The sequence below is a fragment of the Ptiloglossa arizonensis genome, chromosome 6 (genome assembly GCF_051014685.1).
Source record: "Ptiloglossa arizonensis isolate GNS036 chromosome 6, iyPtiAriz1_principal, whole genome shotgun sequence".
NCBI lineage: Eukaryota > Metazoa > Arthropoda > Insecta > Hymenoptera > Colletidae > Ptiloglossa > Ptiloglossa arizonensis.
In genome coordinates, this window is record NC_135053.1 from 19,283,031 (window position 1) to 19,297,438 (window position 14,408).

The following is a 14,408-nucleotide window of genomic DNA, read 5'->3' on the forward strand; positions in this document are numbered from 1 at the left end:
CCGTTTAGCGTGAGCGTCGCGTACCGCCGTTGGGGATCGCCGGTAACCTGCGACGAAGCCAGTCATCGATTGGTCGCCGATCGTCGCGCGATCGTCGAGCGCTCTATCCTCCCCACCACCCACCTCTATCCTCCACCCCCTCTCCCGAGTAGAAGGGTTACGTTGACCGAGAGAACCGAAACTCCCGACAGTATCGCCGTCAGAAAGAAAGCAAGCTGTCTGTGTCGCAGGCGACGTGGTATCCGCCATGGAGGTGTTGGTCTGCGAGGACAGTCTTCAACCGAAGTCCGCGTTCTCGCCGCTCGCCGGGGCGCTGGCGTCGGCGGCCGCCGCGTCTGCCGCGTCCGCCTCCGTTTCGGCCGCTTACGCGACCCGTGCCGCGTACTGCACCACTCCGATCCCCTCGACCAGACACAGGTTCCTCGCTGCGCCTTACGCGGGCACCGGTTACCTGCCCACGGTGATCAAGCCGCCCAATCAGAGCCTGCACGCGAACGGGACCGGTGACGCCTATCGGGAAACCAGTCCGGACGACGCCAGTGACAAGACCAGCTACTCCGAGTGACCTGACGACGCGCAGGCCGCCACCTGGTCTTACCTGCAATAGCCGTGGGACGACGGACTGCACGGGAGGAGGGACTTCGATCGGGCCAATGGCGTGGCGGCTACGATCGAACGTTCGCGGTATTGCCGCGGTCACGGTGTCCGATACGAGGCTGCCCGAAGTGAGCTCTCCTCGATCTCCGCGGGTTCTCGACGGAGACGGACGAACGTTTCGAAGTAACCGCGACCGCCGGGTGACCCCGAAGAACGGTTCGAGGTTGTGGGAAACGGTCGCGCAGGGGAAATGGATAAAACGACGGTCTCGAGGGGTAATCACGACGAAGACTATGACGTTGGGGACACCTCGACGTAGGTTGTGCCGGATGATCCTTGATTTGTAGGGGAATCGACCATGAAACAATGATGATCTCCTGAGAGCAATTCTAGCGAAGTTGTGACCCTGAAGGACGATTCAAGGTCGTGGGAGATGGTCCTATAATTTCCAGACATCCTAAGTTTGTAGGGGAATCGACCATGAAACGATGATGATCTCCTGAGAGCAATTCTAGCGAAGTGGTGACCCTGAAGGACGATTCAAGGTCGTCGAGGTGTTTCGATTTGGGACTTCCACGGACGATGCACCAGTCTACGATGAACCTTCGAAATTATCTTTAATCTTTACAGTATACAGGATTTGACACGATGTTGAAGAGACCTTGAAGAACCAATGTCCAAAACCGTGAGAATCGAGGAACCGTGATTTGAACCATGATCCTGAGGACATCCTACACGACGATTGAATCGTTTCATTGGGTCTGTCGGTTTAATTGAGTGTAAGATTGCTGTAGAATCCATCGTGACAAAATGGTCTTCTAAGTTCACCCTAGATGCTTGATGGTTTTGGTTGCGCAGACTGGTAGCCCGACATTGAACGACGAAGCTCCCTACTCTGCGCGTGTACGAATCATTGAACAATCACGAAGAGTGGAAGAAAGAAGAGAAGAGACTCGATGAACGCGTGAGGTCACGTGACGTAAGGTCTACAAGGTCACGTGACGAAAAAGTGGCCAGACTCAACGTACATCCTGTACAGAGGTACAGGTCCGACTCGCGAACAGAGAACTTAATTTAACCCGAAAGGAGAGAAGCGTACTGATGAAATCGTCTTATACGTACTTATTCGCGGCGGAGAGAGATGGAAAGTGCGCCAAAGAAGCCCAAGAAATGAAGAAACAGAGGATTAGATAGATAGGGAGATCTAGGTTCTCCCTAGATACTTCCTGCCGTGTGTTTTGGTGCATGAGAGGCACCGGAAGACTTCCTCGAAGAGTACACTTCGTACCAATCCGTTTCATCCGATCCGATGTTTCGATGATAACGGGCAAAAGGTATCTATGTTAAAAGGCCAAAAAAAAAAGAAAAAAAAGTATTTCGTTTCTAGGGAAAAAAACGAAAGATGAAAAGGGCGGCCTCGCTGCAACGATATACCTTTATACATGTGTAGATAAATCGACCGATAATTAAGAAGTATGTGTGTAGGTAAACAAAAATGTATCGTCAGAATAAAGGTGAAAACGGATCTGTAAATACGCTTTAGCTAACCCGCCATTGTATTAATCGAAAAGTTGTCGCACGGAGTGTGTTATAGATTTAACATCTTATACAAAGAAAAACAGAGAGAGAGAGAGAGAGAGAGAGAGAGAGAGAGAGAGAGAGAGAGAGAGAGAGAGAGAGAGAGAGAGAGAGAATGTTTCCGAATACGCAACACTAATGTTGATCCGCGATCGTTCCAGGATGTGTGCATATAACGACGATTATACATAAGTATTTGCCTGTAAGTATAACGGCTCTAAGATGTTTAGATTTGCGGGCGACCGGACGCGTCGTTCTTCGTAGTTACCATATGTTATCCGAAGAAATGTATAGACGGAATATAAGAACAATAAATAAGATATTGATACTCCATACGCAGCCTCCAAGGATTCTATATTCGTCCTCTTCACCTTGACATTCCTTTTCGTAATTAATACACAGCATTGTAAAATACATCCACTTACCGTGAAACGCGCGGTAATTCCCTTCAAAGTATAATCCTTACCCCGGATTCAAGTAAAAGAATCATCTCCGCTGAGAGCACGTCACGTTGAATTTCATTCATCAATTAAAATAAACATTTTTGTATTTTTCATTCTACGACACTGTTCCCTAGGTTCCTGATGTTCTCCTGATAAAAACGAGTCCAAACACGACTTTATTCCGACACATCGACGCCCATGTAATGCGAGGCTCACTCGCTGTTGCTCCATCTCACTCACTCTCCATTCCCAGTGCATTTTGCTATCGTTGAGTTACTACAGAGTAAATTTAGGTGATATCTCGATAATTATTAATTCTATCGAAAATTTGTGTAGAATGAAATCGATTTCAAAATTAATTTGCAATAACTTTTGTTATTTACGGTTTTGCTCCAAAACCAAAGTTAAGCTAGATATCGTACTTTCTAAACTGCATTTTATTCGCACGCATATGTTGCAACGTAAAAGTAAATTTTTATTAAGTTTCGCTTTGCAACGACAACAATATCGCTACAATCATGGACAGATATCACTGAGACTATCGTCGCAAATATAGTAAGCAGCAAATCTCAACAGCGACCAGTACAGGAAGTAGCGGTCCACCGGTCTCGACAGCGAAACAGTAAGTAGCACGAAAATTGTCTCGAAAACAAGCACCCCCTTTCAAATTTCACCATAAACCCCTCCCTCGACCCGAGAAGATCCCCATACACGGTGAAGTAAACTTCGAAACACATTTTTCTCGAAAACGAAGCCTCTGGATATAATTTTGTTATTCCACGTTTTCGTCTTACTTCGAGCCATAGAAAATTCCCTGACCCTGTTCCTACCGCTAATTTAGCCCACTATGTACGTACAGTCGATCACAGGGTTTCCCCTGTCACGAGCAAACGATTCAAGTCGAAGGTTCCCAAGGTTGTTTTCGATCTTCCCCGAGGATCGAAAAGAGACACTTGTCCCGACGGGTCCCTTGTACTCGTCGTTCCGAACAGATGCCGTGAACAATAATGCCCCTCCCCCTCCGTCAAGGGACCCCGGTTAATTCATCGACGCAGGAAAATCGTCGTGCAGAATTTTCCAGTCGCGGGCCCTCCTACGCACAACGTCCCGCCGGCCGGGACTCGGGGATAGTGTCCAGATGGCGCTGCGGTCGAGACGAGAGACCCGACTCGCTGCGCGACCGAGGAGCGGGGATAGCCGAAGAAACACGAGATCGGCTCCCGGCGCGTGGGTACTTGCGCGGACAACTTTCCGGTCGGTTGGGAATTATTTCCGAACCGAGGACAAGGGAGCAAGCGGTGGTATCGAATGTCGGATACAGTACGCGAGCGTGGAAGATCGTACGGCGCCAGAGCGGCCAGAAATCCTTAAAATTGGATCGGTTTCACGCTCGACGTGATAAAGGGCCCCCTGGGGGGAACCTTCGAGCAGTCGACTTCCCGCGAATGGATCACCGACGACGCGGCTAATCGATTTTACCACTCGATTTGCGATCTCGGCTCACAAAAATTATCGACCCCCTTGGCCACACGGATCCATTGATTCTTGCCGTTCGAGGGGAACAACCCCGCCCCCCTCTTCTTCTCGGCGAGCTTGCAGTTGCAAACGGATTTATTCGATCTTTGCAACGCGTTTATCGATCCGACGAACGAATTATTATTTACGTGTCATTGCATTTTAATGTACCGGGGGATGGTGGTACGATTTGCGACGGATCGTTCGGATGGCTAGTTTGTTCTTGATAAATATGAAAGAGGGAAAGTTTTAGGAAGAACATTTCAAGGTTATTTTTTTTTTTTTGTTATTGAACCCGTATGTGTTTTTAGTTACATTTCAACGAAAAGAAATACACAGGATGTTTGGAATTCGAATATGTGCGTTGAGAAAATTGTTGTCGATGGATTACAATATTTATTAATTTGTTTTCGAGCGTTAACCTCTTTTCGCGAACGCCGCTCGAGAATACCAGGTTCCCGTGGTACCCGGTCCGTTAATACGTAAAATTAAGAGTTTCCCCAATTCCCAAAGACCGGAATAAAATGGAAAGTGGAGCTCCTGTGACGCCCGGAATTCACTTTCCCCCGGCCCAGGTATTTCCTCCCTCCTCCGCGGGAAATTTCTGTTCTCGAATTTTTCCTTTTGCCGCGAATCCACCGGCGCGCTCTAATTTTCTCTCTCTTTCTCTCTCGTACGTTTGTGGCCCCGGTCGGTCGATCGAGCGCGAAAAAAGGAAGTAAAAAAGAAAAGAAAAGAAAAGAAGAAAAGAAAAGAAGAAAAGAAAAGAAAAAAAAAAGAAAAAACTGTACATCGACGGTAATTAAAACCGCGCGTCTCCCCAGAAAGCGCGCCAAAAATCTTTCCTCCGGCTCGAGGCCACAACCCTTCCCCTCGCTACGCCTCCCCCCTCCTGCTCCATTTGCACGACTCTGCACGAAATTGTACGTACACGACGCGTCGCACCACCGTGCGTGTCGGTTGCCTGTGCTCGACGATAAGATGGAAAAAGAGGGTGGAAAAAAAAACAACTACAAAAAACTACAGAAATCATTTTCCAAGCCGACGGAGGTTAGGTAGGTTGCGCCACTCGAGGGTCTCGAGACTCTGCCGAGCGGGATCACTTTTCCCGCGGGCAATACCGATACTCGAATAATTACGAGGCTACGATACCCGCGCGTGCACCCACCAGGTAGGGTGGTTTTTAGGAGGGAGGGGGAGGGCGAGAACGAATCGGGTAGGGGGAGGTGGTGGTGGGTTGGTGTGTGGGGAGCTGCCTACGAGTACACGTATCGATGAAATACCGATAATCGATTGGCCTCTACAAGGCATATATCCGATAGGTCGATGCCTGAACACGCACCCCGCGTTATATACCCGGCAATTTGTACCCCGACGGTGGTGGTGCACGCCGGTGCATTATAATGCCGCTTATTATTTACGAGCCGTGGCTTGGCTGGCTCTCGGGGTGGCAATATATCGACACCCCGCGGAGTTTCCTCCTTTGGCTACTGGTTACCATTCATAATAGAGCATAATGGGGGCCCCTCCCCTCCATCCTGCCACGCCGCTCGCCGCCTGCCTCTCTCGTTCTCCCCGCCGCGCATTTTAAGCCGCTCCGCCGGGATATCGCGAAAACGGTTCCAAAAACTTGGAAACCGATTCGATCCGTGGAACGGTAGGGGGATTTATCAAGCGGAGTTATCATGTCGAGCGCGATCTGGTGGTCAACGGAGAGAACGTCGTCGCGAGAATTCGTGAAAAATCGGTGATTAATTCTTTGGTCGTGTAAAATCGGTGAATTGTTTCGTTTTATCTGTTTTGGTTCAATGACGATTTACAATTTTGTGAAAATACCATCGGGGCACAATCGAGGCACGTTCTGTCTCGCGCCACGAATTTTTAGGTTATTCACACGGTATGGTACGCTCGATCGTCTACTGCATTACTTTTCGAACGAATACCGTGACGTAACCTCCAAAAAGCGCGACACCGGTACAGTTTCGCGCGCAACGGTAAACCATTCGCGAAAAACAACGCTAGGTGGGTAGAGCGAATGTTTTCGAAAAAAAAACTCTACGCGCGTGCAAAATCGCTTTTGGGGCCGCGCGGTGAAACGAAAAATGAGAGAAACACTCGCGTTTCCCGCGATATTCGAAGCCCCTGGATTGACGGAGGGGAGCGGATACGAGCGGTGTACGTTCCGATAAAATTTCCACAAAATGCGCGCGGAGCGACGGGACACGGGACGGATCGAGAATCAACGGAAACATCGATATTTGTCGAATACTTAAAATCTCGATCCGCGGGAAAGCACCGGCTACCCGAAACACAACGAACCGGGCACCAGTGGGACGGCTTTTAAAATTTTTTTGACTTCCATCAATATTTACTCTGCCGCTCTCCTTCTCCGTTCAGGAACGCGGAGCTTCGCCCTCTACCTGTATCGACTATGTGCACGTGTACACCCACGTATTTGCTCGCGCCAGCGGCGGCCCCTAGCACAAGTGCGCATGGAAGCCAATCGAGAGACGAAAGAAAAGAAACGCGGTCCTTCCGCGGCTCTGTCCATGAATCTGGGAAGCGTATACAGTGTTGCCGAACATCGGCAAATAAACCTGCATCGTAGTTTGTTCTCATCCTCTCCCCTCCCCGACCGTACCGCACCGTATCGTGGCGACCTCGCTGCAGCGAAGAGACCGCGGAACGCGTGTGTGCGAGTAAACGAAAACGTGGTCACCGTCGGGACATTCGGTAACGGGAACCACGGTACCGTTTCTTCTCGAACAATCATGGTGCTTTTCTCGACTTTGCACGAAGATACTGTAGAACCTTCGTTATTCGAACGTTCGTCCAGAATGGGTAGCTGATTTTCTTTGGCACAGGTTATTTCCTAGGTTAACATAGATTGTTTCCTTATTCGTTCAGTACCGCGCGAATATCTTCGAACAAAGAGTTTTCTCGTCGTTCACATTTATGTGTATTATTATAAATTCCTCTGTGGATAATTATATCAATTCGATGCCAGTCAAATAACAAATCGAGGTAAGTGATTTACTTCGGGCTTCGTTTCGACACGTGTCATCGAGGACACTCTTGAGTAACCTCCAAAAACGCTCATTATTCCGTAAAGTGTTAGTAATTATGAAAAATGGGAGAATCTCCGAGCGAAGATCTTGGCTCTACCTGCGTGTATATGTCCGTGACAACGTAAGGTACGTACATCCATTATCGATATGTATTAGTCCCTGATCTCTCGGGAGTGTCCTTGACAACATGTGTCAAGGTCAAGGTCATCGGAGCTGCCTACGCTAATATAAATATTTACCCGATTCGAAATATCACAAAGCATCTCTCTGAATACATTTGTCCGGTATTATGTTTCATAACAAAAACAAATTCTTGTTCTTTGGTTCTCCCTCGTTTAGAATATTGCACGATCGACTTGTCATCGGAATCTTTGCTGCGAACTTAAAAGCGTTCAATCTTACAGATAGCGTCTAGTCGTTCAATTGTCCTTCGTCCCCTTTCAATTACGAATACTTTCCGATTCTATCGCATCTTAGCACGTTGAACGTCCCAAACTTACGATTCTTTAATCCTTGTACACCGTTTGGGTCAATTCACCACGAAATAATCGATTTACATGAAATGCGCCGACATTATCGGCATTTCTCGAGAGTCTAACGTATTTGAGAAAGAAGAATACATTTAGCATTTTTCCAATCATCGTTCCGTACCAGATAATCCATGTTCGCAACCTGGTACTGTTCGGGTCGATTCGACGTCGGTTATTTCTAAACGAATTGTACCAAGTTTCGATAAACCGTGCATTCGTGAAAGAACCGTGCTACTAAAAAAAAAGAAATCAATTTTCGTTGAGAACAGTTTCGTCGCATTCTCGGAATTTCTCGACACGCAACACGCGCTTTGTGAACCGTTTCGCCTGCCTCGTCCAGGTCCGGATATCGAGGTATTTCATTGGGCAATACTTTATTATCTTCCTCGAGCGGAGGAGTGGGGAGGATATGAAGCGGGGTGTTCGGTGGACGGGCGCTCAGGATGAAATGGTCGCGAGAAAGGGAACCGCGGAGGTTGTTGAGAGCGCTGGGGAAGGGGGAGGGGGAGATGGAAAAGGAGGAGAGAAACAGAGTAATAGACTGGGCGCGATGACGAAGTCCACAGGCACACCGTTCGTGCAGATCGCGAGGGGGCGTCACGAAACAATTCCCAACTGAATAATATTAGTATCTAACAATGGACGTGCTAAATTGAAATACAGAGAGGACTGCGTCATCCCGCATTCTCCGTACGACTCTCCTCCCTTTTCTCTCTCTCTCTCTCTGTTCCCCTCTCTTACTTTCCCTGTGCACAGTCGAGTGCACGGGCAAATTTCAGCACACGTACCTACACGAGATTACCTTGCCGGTCGTCTCTCTGCTACTGGAACCTACTGCACCTTTTTTATCCGCGTATTAGTGCAAACTGCGTCTGATTCCATACGCGCGCGGACGGAGCTTCCGCGTTCACACACAGTTGCGGAGAATAGGGTGCTCGAGAGGGGGCGAGAAATAGCATGCAAATGAAATATTAATTAAATCTATTAAAATTCCCCGTCTCTCTGCGACCTCTTCTCTCTTGTCTGTTACCGTTCTCCGTTCCCCGTTGTCTCCTTGCTTTTTGACAGGATTCATTCTCCGCGTCCTCTCGCTCGAGACAATTATTTTTTTTCTTTTTTCTTTTTTTTTTTTCTTCGCCTCGGTACGGCTCCCATTTACCTCGTTACGTTTTCGATTATCAAAGTTATTCTTCGCACGAGTATTTGAGAAATGTTCACATCGCAAATTTGTTTGTTCGCGGAAAAATACTAACCTGTACAGTAACAGGTGTCTCGGAGATAAATAACAACTTACAAAAGGATTAAACGTGAAATATCTTGAGCGGTACGATTTCACCAACCCTTTCCTACTATTTTCTGTATTTTCGTCATTTTGTATCTCTTTCTCCTCTTTCCTGTCCCTCGTCCCTTTTTCATCCGCTGTCATTGACTATCTCCCGTCAGTACGCGTGACTACTTCGCCAAACAGTACACTAGTGTTGAAAATGCGCGCGAGGTGGCGCTGAACTGAAGAAAATCAACGAATACGAAATAAACGTTCTACGTAATAAACAACCGGTCGAAAACCGATACTTGATCGTTCTCTCAACGAGAAATTGTTCGAACGTTGATTGTTTTTTTCGAGAATTGTCAAAATCAGCCAAGAAAGTTCAAATTCCGGATAACGAAGCGATTCGAATCTTCGTAGAATCGGATCTCTCACCTTTCACCCCTCCGCAGTACCCAGCTCGTGTCGTTTCTCGTTTCTCGTTCGCTGTTACTTCCCCCCACCACCTCGTACCCCCCACCACGATCCCTCTCCCGAGTCTCCTCTCCCTACCACGTACGCGTAATTCACTGTTCCAGCCGCAGTTCGCGCGACAAGGCCGCGCCACCGTCAAATTCATTCTATCGCTCCGGGTATATTCCATTAATTACTTTCACTTTGCGTCAATGGCATTTCCATTTCAATGATCGTCCGCGCCCCTCGCGCAGGCGCCATTTCCATCGCCGGGCGCGCCACCCCCGCGGGCATCCCCCACCCCTCACCTCCCCTCCCCCTACCATCGACGATGGAATCCGCTGCTCCCATTCAAATACGTTTCGTATTGTAAGTGAAATACAACGACCTATCTCCCACGCTCGAGCGTAGCCTCTTCGCCCCCCCTCCTGGTTTTTAGCCACCGAATTTTAGCTCGTCCTCGACTAGGATCGTCTTCTCTGTAGCTGCAAATTACAAAACGCGTTCGAACGCGATGTCGAACGAAGACAAAGCATCATTGTTAATCCCCTCGAGCCGGCGTTTAACCCCCGGGATGACTTCTGGCAATCTTTCGGGGATCATTCGAGAGACCCCACACCGGAACTTAAATTTCATCGAAGCTCGAATCGAAACCCAGTAGGTATCCACGATGGAGAAACATTGTCGTTGCACGTTTCGCATTCGAGGAAGCGATATGTGCGACAATATCACAAGGGAATCTTTGTCGAGTCTTCTAGCCAGTGTTCAACACCTAGGATGACTTCTGTCGGCTTCTGGGGGTCGTTCGAGACCCAACGTCGGTAATTCAAGTTTCGTCAAGTTTCATCGGAACTTGGTGAGTTATTTGCGGTGGAGAAACATTCCTGTTAAACATTTTATCGACGTAAGAAACATTTTTATCGAACGTAGACGATTATTATCTGAGGAGGGTCTCGAACACTGAGACATTGAGATTTTGGGTACACCATACTGCTCCGGATATCGAAGATCACTCTTCGATTGCTTCGAGTCGCCGGCTCAAAATTTGAATTCGCGTTTCCCGCCCAGATCTCATCGAAATGGTCACCGATCGCCGCGATTGGTCGCTCACCTCTATCCGCATAACACGGCGGATCGGATTTCTTATGTAATGTTTGACTCGTGACACGGCTTTTACGCAGGTACGGGGCCTCACGAGGGTCGTGTGGATTCTTCGCAGGGCACGTTTTACCTGCCACGGTTTCAATCGTGTCGTCCTGTTTGCCCATCCATTATGGCTACAATAACAAGGAGCGTCCGCTCCATCAGCTCCTTTTACCGGCCTCCCACGTCTCTTTCATCTCCCGGTGCTCGTAACAGTCCACGGCGATCGGTATACACCGTGTTGACCCTATTCTCCTTTAAACAGCGTTCGTCGAACCTCCTCGTTCTCGTTCACTCGAGAATCTCGAGGACGAGCCGCGCGTACCTACTGTGCGAAGCGAACGACGAACGGACGCGATCCTGTGCGTGAAAGAAGTACCTGCAACCGTTCCTGATACTCGAGCCGAGGACGTTGAAGACACTTCGGTCGCGTGTTTTTTTCGGCAAAAGGATGAATTTCGATTCTGGAATTCGGACGTTAGAACACGTCACCCCGTTAACGCGCAAACGAACCACTTAACGAGACACTTATTCTTTGTTACTAGAGACATCCAATTTCTTTTCAAGTACTTTCAGAAGTGAGAGAAGATCCCCCAGTTTTTTTTTTTTTTTCTTTTTTTAACATATGTCGGTAATATAATAAAAGGGGGAAAATTGATTCTCGAATATTATAATAACAAAGATCGATAATTCTTAGAAATTAACATTTTTAAGGACGATAAGTGTTCTCCAGAATCGACCAGTTTTTGGTTAATAGATCTTCAGGTATCAAAGGCTTAATGTAGAATATTAATGTTTAAAAATTTTTTTTTTTTGTTACCTACGTTGAAAATAAAACGATTAATATTTTCCTTGTTCGAGTCGTCCGACAAATTTTCATTTTAAAAATTATTCAACGTCACGGGGATCTTTTTAAATTCGAAGTGTCGACGGTTTGAAAAAGTTGAGAAACACTGTTCTAATCCGACCCAAAGAAGTGCACGCCTCTGTTCGAGCTTGAAACTTTGTGTCGATGTTTAATTAACCAGCCGTGAAGTCGCATCCCAATTTGGGCTTGGAGAATTGCGTTGGGGTGGTTCCGTACGACTCGGAACTGTTGCGTGTCACGTGGTGCGGCTCGATCGTCGAATTAAAAAGAAGCTACGAGCTGGTCCCGTTCGCAGACCCCGTGAGCTTCGCCCGATCCCCGATATCGAGCTACTCGACAAAAGCTCGCTGGGGTGCAGTTAATTCTAAAGCGATTAGGCGCACGCGACGGGGCAAAGGTGTCGACCTGCAATTGACAACGGGTCGAGGGTCGCGAACAGAGATCGCGAGCAGGGGAGAACGAAAAATTAAATTAGTCGCACGTTCGAAAATAATCCCAGATTAATATACGCGGTACGTGCACCGGTGGGCGTTTGGCGTTACCACGCGACACCTCGAATCGTTTCTGATACCCGAAGAAGGGTTCCAAGTGGCTTCGAATACCTAACGAAATTGATAAACAGTCTAAAAAAATTTGGGAAGTTCGGGAACCTTAGAATTTATTTACTCGAAACCTCTCGTGCCTGGAACCTTAATTAAAAACAACGAATACAAAAACAGAGTAGAACGTTCCCTGGAATTTACAAGGGCCGTAGACGTGGGGTTTAGATCCCCGCTGAAGACTACATCGCGTATTGTCCGATACAGACTTTTCAAATTGAACGAAACGAATTTTGTACGAGTTACGAATATTGATTTTTATACAATATTCACCGGGTGTAACGGGCTATTCGAATTTGTCCATGATTAAAAAAAAAAAAATTGGGAGTTCGAGCGTCGAATAAATCGTTACGTTCTACGACCGCCATTATTTCGACGTCCGTCCCGATTAAATTACTAGGTCGAAAGAAACGTCGAAGGCGCGACGGTACTTCCAAACAGGCTGCCCCGGAAATTATTCAAGCCGCGGCTCCATTACAGAAGACAATTTTAATATCGTCGAATAATAGAGGGTCGTCGATGAGAACCGAGAAACGAACCGAGAGACGGGGGAAGTGGGGGGGAACAGTGTCCTGAAAACACGATGAACGTTAAGGTCACCGTGATGCCCTCCCTCCTTCCTCTAAGTTCAAGATGGTAGACTCTCTCTCTCTCCCGGGCGATCGTGATCCACGCGATCTGGCTACGTGGCGGGCATGTGAAACGGTATTCAATATCTTTGTCCCTGGGAAGAAAGCTGGTCGGGTAGAAGGAATAGGTATGCTCATTGTCGCCGCGAAACTATTCCGTGCGAATTCGAGATCACGTGGCCCGTAAAAAGGACAATGGCGGGGGCTACGTGTCCCGAGAATCCCAAGTTGAGACCGACGTGATATTAGAGCGAAGTTACACTGCCCCTTAAATGTATATGTACCGTATATCGGGTTCTAAAAGCAAATAATCGAAGTACGTAACTCCGACAAGCAGGAATTACTTTTTCGTGAACGTTCCAACCACTTTGAGATCTCTTCGGTACATGTAGAATGAAAATCGAAGGTTATCTTAACCTAACATAGGAAAATTACATCGTATATTAATATATGGTATTCTTCCGTTACGGTGAAGAATGTGGTTGAACGAACAATGTTAAGTTCAAGAGTGAGTGAGGTGCGGTTAACCTCTTGAAGGAAGAACTTATTTTCTCAAGACGAATCGCTAATTAAACTGACATCGATTCGTGAGATCTATCAAACTTGCAACAATATCACCGTGTTGTATCGTTGGAAAATTTCATTACGAATATCAATTTACAATTTCAGCGGTTACGTTGACGTTACGATATTTGAACTAGTCAAGAAACGAAACCTACGCATACTTCGGAAGAGGTTAACTGGACCCCACGAAACGTAACACGCGAGCAACTGTGCTGCAATTTTGATGCATTTTTCGCCGAGTTTCCGTTTGCGCGAGTTCGCTGCACCGCGCAGGAGGGAAAGGGCGAAAAATCGCGAAGTCATCGAAGCGCACGCCAAAACTGTGGCTGCCGCCGGCTGCCTGCCATTTGGTACAATTTTTTTCCACGAAGTTAATGTTAATCAGTGGCGGACGTGACGTGGATGAAGGGTGCTCGACTGGGATTTCATGTCGGCCGCTGCCAGGCTTGTACAGCTGTACGCCATAAACGTGGCTGCCATAAGTACTTTGGCAATATACACGCATACATCTCGCACCGGACTCATCTATTACAACGGGCTAGCGCGATCGCGGCCACTCGTGGCGACCCACCGCGAGCGCAGAGAATTTATTTTATACACCGTTCATTTCGGAAACGCCGCGCCGGTTAGTTTCCTGCTTTTCATCGCGGCGCCAGCCGATTCTTTTTCGAAACGCGCGAAAAATGACGTTTTATTGGCGCAATAAAACCCCGGCCCGGGTGTCATTCGAGTGGACACAGATTTTCGATATTTCCATGACGATCCCACTCCGCACAATTACTGTTGCTGTTGACTGCGTTTTTAAACGATATTTATTCGATCTCATTTATCGATACTCAACGAGGAACTTTTGAACGGATTCGACAAGTACAATTACACACCAGGAACGATTATTGGATACATCATTTGCCTACCTTTCTTCTCGTTATTTCAATTACCTTCCCTCCGAAATTCGTGATTTTTTAACCTTCTTTCGCCGACACTTTCTTTAACTTTTCTTTATCTTTGAGGTTAAGTTTGGTAACAGTTCTGTGCAAATTGTTCTTCATACCGAACATAAAATAATAATAACCTACTCTATGCATATACGATAATAACCTAAATCTATTCTAATGGTAAAAAAGTCGATTCTAAATTACTATAAATTCGATTGA

General features: G+C 47.3%; 2 protein-coding genes across 3 annotated transcripts in view; one reads left to right on the forward strand and one right to left on the reverse strand.

Moving 5' to 3' along the window:
* The window catches only part of Dmrt99b (doublesex-Mab related 99B), a 38,325-nt gene extending 35,817 nt beyond the window's left edge, over positions 1 to 2,508 (forward strand). Inside the window, exon 6 of one of the 2 annotated variants that reach the window (XM_076315352.1) lies at positions 192 to 2,508. In XM_076315352.1, the coding sequence (XP_076171467.1) occupies positions 192 to 565 (374 nt within the window). In that variant the 3' untranslated portion in view covers positions 566 to 2,508. The remainder of the gene's footprint in view (positions 1 to 191) is intronic. The other variant, XM_076315353.1, reaches the window with a different exon arrangement.
* The window catches only part of Mrpl33 (mitochondrial ribosomal protein L33), a 41,449-nt gene that overhangs the window by 6,664 nt on the left and 20,377 nt on the right, over positions 1 to 14,408 (reverse strand). The window lies entirely within an intron of this gene.